Below are 8378 nucleotides of genomic sequence, written 5' to 3'. Positions count from 1 at the left end.
GACCAATCGCAAGGCGTGTCGCTTCTTCCCGCCTCCGCGCCGGCTCCGGTAGCCAATGGCGAGCGGCTCCCGAGGGGAGGCGGGAAGCGTCGTCTGGTTGGTTGGCGGTGCTGTCATGGCGGCCGCCGTGTCGCTATGGCCGCGGACGGAGCCGCTGCTGCTGGGCGCGCTGCCCGTGCCGCCCCCCGCCCGCTTGGGCCCACACTACCTGCGCAAAATGGCGGCGTACACGCGGGCGAGGGCGGCCGAGGGCTGTTACCCGCGGCTGAGCTGGCCGCGTTGGCGGTACATCGCCTGTGATAAACTGCAGCTGGGCCGCGACCTGGCCTGGCTGTACTTCGAGCGATTCCACGGCCTCCTCCCTCCTCCCGATCCGCCCCGCAGGCTGCAGCGAGCCGAGGCCGAGGCGGCGTGTGGGAACGGCGAGGAGCTGGAGCGGGAGCGCGGCAAGGCAGGGACCGGGGATGGGGAGGGAGCGGGGCGGCCGGCGGCACCTAACGGCATCTCCCCTCTCGGCAGCTCGCCGTGGACACGCTGCGCTTCCTGCTCTTCCTCTACCTGCAGCAGCTGAACAAAGCCTCCCTGAGGACGTCCCTCATCGGCGAGGAGTGGCCCAGCCCCAGGGCTAGAGCTGCCGGGCTGCCGGGCAGGGCCGCGGGGCAGAGCAAGGTAATGGGGCTGTGGGGAGGGGAGGCTGCTCTACTGGGCCTCCCTGAGCAGAGCGAGCTGCCACCCCTTATAGAATCACAGAACTGTAGGGGTTGGAAGGGACCTCTAGAGATCATCGAGTCCAACCCCCTGTCAAAGCAGGCTCCCTACACCATGTCACACAGGAAGGCGTCCAGGCGGGTCTTGAATATCTCCAGAGAAGGAGACTCCACCACCTCCCTGGGCAGCCTGTTCCAGTGCTCCGTCACCCTCACTGTAAAGAAGTTCTTCCACACATTTGTGCAGAACTTCCTATGCTGTACTTTCATCCCATTACCCCTAATCCTGTCCCCACACACTAATGAAAAGAGACCAGACTCACCACTATGGCTCCCACATCTCAGGTATTAATAAACCTGGATCAAGTCCCCTCTCAGCCTTCTTTTTTGAAGGCTAAACAGACCCAGTTCCCTAAGTCAAGGAAAATAGTGGAAATGGAAATAGTGGTGAGGGTGGTGACAGCAGAAGGGATAGGGACGGGAATGGGGATGGAAGTGGTGGTGGGGACCGGGATGGGGAGAGCGGTGGGGATGGAGCTGGCAGCGGGGATGGGGACGAGGTCGGAGCTGGGGACACCAGGAGGGGTAGGGATGGGGCCGGTTTATTTATAGCTGATAAATTTGATGTATTCCATGTAACTGTTGCTAAAACGTCAGTAGTTATATCCACGTAAGACACACCCATATATAACCTGGAGAAGGAGGCTGAGGGGAAGGCCTCATTGCTCTCTACAGCTCACGGAAAGGAGAGCATAGCAACTTTAGGTTTATTCTCAGAGGTAATGGTGATAGGATGAGAGGTGATGCCCTCAAGATTCACTAGGGAAGGTTAAGTTTGGATATTTCTTCTTGGAAAGAGCAGTGAGATGCTGCACAGGGAGGTGGGGCAGTCACCATCCCTGAAGGTGTTCAGACCTGTGGGGCTGTGGCACTGAGGGACGTGGGCAGTGGACATGGTGGAGTGGGATTGGTTACTTGTGAAGCATCTCTCATAGTCTTTGTGGTTCTCTTTTTAAGAAGCTGTAGCCTCTGCACTTCCTTTCCCTTTAAAATTTGAACTAACGCTTCTTTCAGAGGCTGGTTGGTTTATTGGTCCACTTGCTAGTGAAGGAATGACCCTCTGCTTTTTATTATTATTATCTCTGGCTCCACATCAGAAGCACTCAATCATAGCTGAAGGTCTGGAGCAGATGCAGTGATGTTTCCAACAGATGCATAGCAAGACCTTGGCTGTCAGTTACTGATTTGTTTCCTCCCTTCACTACTAGCAGCAGCTGCCTGAATCTGTGTGGGAAGGATTGCAGGAGAATCTGCTTTTGCTTTCTAAAATGAAATACTTGATACTTGGACTTAGAATGACACCACATTTCTTTTTCTTCTTGCTCTTGATGCTGAATCCAGCTTCCTTTCTGTGTGTGGAAAGAGAGCAGCAGGACCAAGTCTGACTTGTTTTCTTTCTTTTACAAGTATAAGCAAAGATGTGTTGTACAGCGTTGGTGGAGCTTGTCAGCTGTATGATAATTCACCTTGTTCTTATTTTTCTGCCCCTAAGAACTGGAATGACCAGGACCACCTTGCCTTCGTGCTCACACACCTTCCAGACATGCTGGAGCTGCTGCTGGAGCCAGAACAGCTCAGTGCCTCCTCACACGCCACCCACAACAGCTTGGTGTCCTACGAAGCTGTCTGTGCCCTCAGCTTCCTCATCGAAGGGACTGTGAACAACTCAAGGACCATTCATCCTCTGCATGAGCTCGCCCTCTGGCAGCCCTGTCATGGGCAGAATGGCTACTCTGAGAGCTCCAAAACCTTCTCCTTTCCCAAACTGGAGAACTGGCTGCGCTCCTGCCTGATAATAAATCCTTTTGGAATGACTGCCTGCCTACGGTCTGGGAAGAAGCTTGCGTGGGCACAACAAGGTATCTGCAGGTTTTACCTTCATTCTTAGAGACAAATTTACAGTCTTAGTTCCTTAGTTCTGGGTGACCAGGCATCTGAAAGTGCCATTGCTACTGCCTGTTTCCTTCTGCTGTTAGTAAATATGGGGAAAGTGCTAGGTTAGGGGTGAGTCTGGAAGAGTAGAGGGTGCTGTGTGTTGCCTGTGTGTAGTTGCTGGTCCTTGGGTTACTTTGTGAGCAACCATGAATGAGCTTCAAAGGCCCCACTGAGTGAGGTCACTTATCACTACCATCACTGGTCATTGCTGAGGTACAGCCAGACATGGAAAAGAGATAACGTGATGTGTTTGTGGCAAAGCTGAGAACTGATCAAGGTTCTCATGCCTTGAATCACAGCTCTTCACCTGCAAGGGCATTGCAGAGTAGCAAAGGCACCATACAACTTAAGGGGTGAATGTTAGGACTTGTGTGGTGATACAGTATCACTGTACTGCCCTGAAGTTTGGTGCTGAATGTTTCCTTGAGTGATGTGGACAGTGAACCACCATGTCTGTTGCTCTGTAGGAGATGTGTATAGGCTTTTTTGACTTTTTTTTTTCCCCTTCAATTTAAATGCATTGGTTAACTTTATTTTGCAGTTGAAGGAACAACCAGGAGAGCCAAGATTGCCTGTAACACTCGTGTGGTGCCTGAGGTGTCTCCTATGGTGATCATGAGCCAGGTGTACAAACAGACACTGGCCAAGAGCTCAGACACCTTGGTGGGTGCCCATGTCAGAATTCATCGCTGCAAAGAGTCCTTCATTTATCTCCTCTCTCCTCTTTGGTGAGGTTTTGTTCTCTTGAGGCACAGCCAAATGTCCTTTCAGCATTTGCTCATGTTGCCATCTTCCCTTCTCACTGTATTTTTGTTGTTTTACAGCTCTGTGACCATTGAGAAGTGCCAGAATAGCACGTTCGTGCTCGGCCCTGTAGAGGCATCTGTTCACGTCCACAGCTGTGACAACGTCAAAGTCATCACTGTTTGCTATTGCTTGTCTCTTTCCTCCACCACCGGCTGTACTTTTCACATTCTGACTCCTACCCAGCCTCTTATCTTGGCGGGTAACCAAGCAGTCAGCTTTGCCCCTTTCCACACCCATTACCCCATGCTGGAAGACCACATGGCTCAGGTGGGGCTGGCCACCGTGCCCAACTACTGGGACAGCCCCATGCTGCTGTGCAAGGAGGGCAGTGATGCCAGCGTCTTCCGCCTCCTGTCGCCTTTGGACTTCTACACCTTTGTGATTCCTTTTGAGATGGAAGGAGACACCACAGAGACACCAGGGGGGCTTCCCCATGCCTATCAGAAGGCACTGAATCAGCGAGAGCAGAAGGTACAGATCTGGCAGAAAATGGTGAAGAAGGCGTGCCTGACCAAGTGAGTACTGTGTCCTGAAAGGCATCTGAACTGTGCTGAAGCTCAGCACAGTCGTACATCATTCATTGTGGTTCAGAAAAGTATTGGTTTGGTTTGGTTTGTGTGAGCTACATCTTGCCACTTCTAAAGCATTAATAGTTGGCAATCTTGAGATCCTGATCTTTGGCATTGTAATGAGGGGAATAATGTTTACAACTGTAAATCTCAAAAAGAATGCTTTGTTGTAACTGCAATTTCCTAACCTGCAAAGCTGAAGGAAAACATGCCTAGATGCTGCTGAGGGCCGAGGAGAGGTGTCCTGGTGGCATGAGTTTATGGCTTCCCTCATGCTGGGTACTGTCTCCTTGCTGTCTCTGTTCTGCTTCCAGTGCTGCATGCTGACATGGGTGAGATCTGGGCCCCTACCCTGAACAACAGCTCCACCAATTATTGGCCTGCAGCTGACTGGTGATCATTCTTAACCCCAACCTGTACAGTGAAGCTTTATATTACTGTCCCATCTGTTGTTGAGGTGAGCTAAGCATGTGCATGTGGACCATTAGAATACATCACCTCATGGACAGTAGCTTTTAAAGTCCTCTTTAAAATCCTCTGCCCAGCTTCTACTGTATGAGCTAGGCCTCTCCTCACCCATCTCATGTGCTGATATGCATCTATTTGCCTTCTCAGCACCAGCTGCTGAGCTCTGAAGGAGTCCACCTTGCTTTCTTTGTCAGCGTGCTTTGTTGAGCAGTCAGGTGTAAAAATCTGTCAGCTTCAGTTTTGCTGCTTTGTCTTTTGTGAACAAAACGTTGCGATGCAGCAATCTGAGGATCTTCCTTTGCAAATACAGAATGGAGATGGAAACCCAGATACTTGGTTTTAAAGCCTTAAAGAGGTGGAAACAAGTTTTGATCCCTCAAAAAGCTGTATTTGAGCTCTCCTTTTCTTCCCGTTCTGTGCTCAGTCCATGAGTTACAGTGGACATGTAACTGCATGTGATTTCAGAGGAGTTTAGTTTATGGGACACACAGGACATGAAAACTTCCTGTTGAGCCACACAGTCAGCAACTCCCATCACACCAAGCTGCAGAGCTGTAATCCATTTGGTCGTTTTTAGAGCAGCTCCCTGAGCTTTCCCTGTTCCTTTCTGAACGCCAGGTGCCTTTGTATTGGGAGCGGAGGAACCTGCCATTTGAAAAAGCTCCAGAGTGAGAAGGAGAAAAGGCCCTTTGGGAGGATTTTGCTACAGACAGAGGATGGCTGAACAGTAGTGATCCAGTAGTGGTGACAGATGTAAAAACCTTAAAACCTCCCAGCCTTGCATCTTGGAGAGCAGCAGAAAGTTTTAACTTAAGCTTTTGTGGTGGAATCATTCCTTGTGTCTGTCAGTCTCATCTGCAGTGCTCCTTCTTTCCTCTGCCATTGCCCTGCCAGGGCTGCTGCTTCTCATCCTGTTTTTATGAAGGTGTTTTACCTACCAAAGTCTAACAATTAAAGAAAGATTAGATGGTATAGGTGATGCACTTAGATTTAGCACCCTCTGCAGCAGTCAGAGGAGGTGAGAACTTGGTACCGGAGCGGTTTATTTCATGAAAGGGGGGAAAAAATATGCCAGAATTAGCACCTTGCTGGAAAGAAGCTGGGCAGCTGGTAGTATAAGGTGTCTCTGTGTCCTGTGGGCAGGGAGACAGCTAGAGAGACAACCCAAAGCAAGCAGATTGTCTGACTTGTAGAAAGAAGAAAAGCTGCTGGTGTTTGAACAGTGAGGTGAAAAGAATAAGAAGATGTCTTTAAAGAAGTTGAAGCTGTCTGGAAGAGGAAAATGGGGGGGGGGAAAGGATGTAAATCCTGCCAGGCTAAAGGTAAAAGCCCCGTAAGACAGGACCAGAAAGAGAGCTTGAAGAACAACTTGTAAAAGCGTAAAATCCTGCTTGCTCGTTTTCTGAGCACATCAGAGAGAAAGCCTTTAAAGGTCTGTAGCAGACGGAGGTATATAATAAGCACTTGAAGAAGATAAATTCTAAGAGAAGAAAGAAGCGACTGCCTTTGTGTTTGCATTCACTGGGGAGGAATTTAGGTTAGTTTCCAGCTTAGAAACCTGCTTTCTGGGGGATCTGTCAGTGAATGTTTCCAATGGAAGTGACAGTGCAAAGAAGAGTCTTTAACTTGAAAACAGGGTATACCAGGCCCCTTTGAAGCTGAGTGGCACAGAAATATATGGGGATGGTTTGCTGCTTTTTCCCAGTCCGTGATAGGAGCATCAAAACAAATTAGGAATGGGGTCAAAACAAAACCACGCAATCTCCACAGGATATTAGAAACATTTGTGTTTTGTGTAGGTCTTCAGAAATGGAAAGAATATCTGTCAGGAGCTATTTAAGAATAGAAATTCAGGAGTTGAGCTGATCCCAAATGGCTGGGATGCTCCTCTGGAGGAGTGCTGCCATGAGCCTGTGCTTCTCTTGGACATCTGATTGCTGATAGAGCTCCTGAGCTGAGTGATGCACCCTGTTGTCGCTGCTCTTAGCGAAATCAGAACAGTTATTTCCCTGCAATGGAAACGATTTGAGGAGTCCTGTTTATAACCACATCGTTTTCCTGATCTCCTTCCTCTCTCTTCAAATGCTGTCAGAACAAAATTTTATGTCTTTGGTGCTTGAGCACTCATTGCTGATGTGTTATTCTGCCTTTTTGGACATCATCTGTGCTCTGAGAGTAAAGCAGAAGAGGGAGGCCTTATGGAGCAGAGTGGCTGCTAGTGGAATGAGGAAGCTTGCATGTCTGAGTTCTGCCTTTGGGGTTAATTTTAGTCATATTCACTTTGTGGAAGCTTTCTTTACAGGGCACAGTTCTTGAACCAAGCCCAGCTCTTAGCTGGTATTTGTAGAGGCTTGTTTCAGAAATGAAGTTCATAAGTGCAGAAAACTGTGACTTCTGCATGCTTCTTTTCTGATCATGTTTTTGTTGCAGGGATCAAAGGAAGCAGCTCCAGATGCTGGTGGAAAGCAAGTTCCAAGAATGGCTGATTCAGACAGGGAACCGTCAGCAGCTGGATAGCCTCATCCCTCCTGCTGTGGGCGCCAAGCAGGCTGCAGGATAGCATCGTGTTCCTCTGCACCAAAAGGAAAGGAAGGGTGAGTAGAAGGCATCTCTTTTTGATTCTTCTGTTCCTAGAGGAGTTGTCCCATATTTATGTGTACAGCATAGGTAGAGGTAGAAGAGTTGGATGCTGTTCAGTGGTGATTCTCCCAAGAGCCTTGCAGTTGGTTTTCTTTATTTTGCAGTCAGAACCTCTTTTTAGTTGAGCCTGTTGTGTGTGTACTCAGCACCTCCTTTGTTCTCTGCAGGTGGTTTGTTGGGGACGCCCTTGTGTGTCTGTAAAGGCAGATAGGCATGTTCTATGTGACTTGAAGTAAAAGCTTGAGCAGCCGGCTTTTGAAAGATGTGTAGTAATATCCGTGCTTACCTGTCTCACTTTTTGTTTAAGAGGATTGAGTGAGACTTCAAATAATTGTTACCCTGCAGTCTCTTTCTCTTCCCTTCTATTGCATGTTTCAAACCATAAGAAATGTTTTTATTTCCTTTTATTTTTCCCATTTTTCTTTACGTTGTTTTGTCTTTGATGGTGTTGGGCATAAAATCTGCACCTCTGCTTTGTTGTAGAGTTGTGGGAACAGACAGCGCTGCCCTGAAAACATTTCCCATAAAGACTTTGTGGCTGTTCTGACTGCACGCGCTCGATGTGGATCTGATGCCCAGCCTGTGTGTGGATTTGGACATCTCTCTGGTTTAGGATTTGCAATAGCTTCTGCTTTCCCAGGAACGTACTGTAACTGTTTTGTTGGTAAATGAGAAGGAAGGTGCGTGCTGCTGGAGGATGATGAGGAAACACAAGTGCTCCTTGCTGCAAGGAGCCTCATGTCGTGCTTAGCATTTGTGGTATGCGTGGGTCCAGCAAAGGAGCCTTTCCTGGTGTACAGCTGGATGCAGGGCCTTGGCTGTCACACGTGTCTTTATTGTACAGACCAGCTTCACTGTTTTTATAAAGATGAAAAACAAATGTTTGTTTGTTTATGAGTGAAATGCTATAGATCTGTTTAATATGAAGATAGCACTTAAGCAATGTGATTTTGGTGGATTTACCTTTCTTGTATATTTGACTTGTTTGACAGACGTCAATAAAACTCAAGGTAAGTCTGATACAAGCTCTAAGTAATGAGTTATACCTATACTATTATTATTAGGGGAACACAGCATCTTCACTGCTTCAATGAGCTGTGTACTGGTCAGCTGAGAGACAAGCACTGATTTCTTAATAGCGATGAAGCTGAAGGCTTTGCAGGTTGTCTTAGTTGCAGTGTTTTGACACAAA

General features: G+C 48.3%; 1 protein-coding gene across 1 annotated transcript; it reads left to right on the top strand.

The window, feature by feature from the left end:
• The first annotated feature begins 40 nt into the window (after positions 1-40).
• On the top strand, positions 41-8211 carry TBCCD1 (TBCC domain containing 1). The gene is made up of 7 exons (XM_015871091.1): positions 41-451; positions 520-669; positions 2260-2626; positions 3244-3430; positions 3527-4024; positions 6977-7140; positions 7670-8211. The coding sequence occupies exons 1-6, from the start codon at positions 56-58 to the stop codon at positions 7104-7106; spliced, it is 1728 nt and encodes a 575-aa protein (XP_015726577.1). The 5' UTR covers positions 41-55; the 3' UTR covers positions 7107-7140; positions 7670-8211.
• The last annotated feature ends 167 nt before the right edge of the window (positions 8212-8378 follow it).

This window comes from Coturnix japonica, chromosome 9, assembly GCF_001577835.2.
Source record: "Coturnix japonica isolate 7356 chromosome 9, Coturnix japonica 2.1, whole genome shotgun sequence".
NCBI classification, from domain to species: Eukaryota; Metazoa; Chordata; class Aves; order Galliformes; family Phasianidae; genus Coturnix; species Coturnix japonica.
Note: the sequence above shows the minus strand (reverse complement) of the source record. Positions and strands in the feature narration are given on the sequence as shown.

Bases quoted from the DNA above. Each gene is read 5' to 3' on its own strand.
- TBCCD1 (XM_015871091.1), top strand. From the start codon at position 56: ATGGCGAGCGGCTCCCGAGGGGAGGCGGGAAGCGTCGTCTGGTTGGTT. The intron at 2,627-3,243 runs GTATCTGCAGGT...TTTATTTTGCAG, and splicing joins GCTTGCGTGGGCACAACAAG to TTGAAGGAACAACCAGGAGA. The intron at 4,025-6,976 runs GTGAGTACTGTG...TTTTTGTTGCAG, and splicing joins AAGAAGGCGTGCCTGACCAA to GGATCAAAGGAAGCAGCTCC.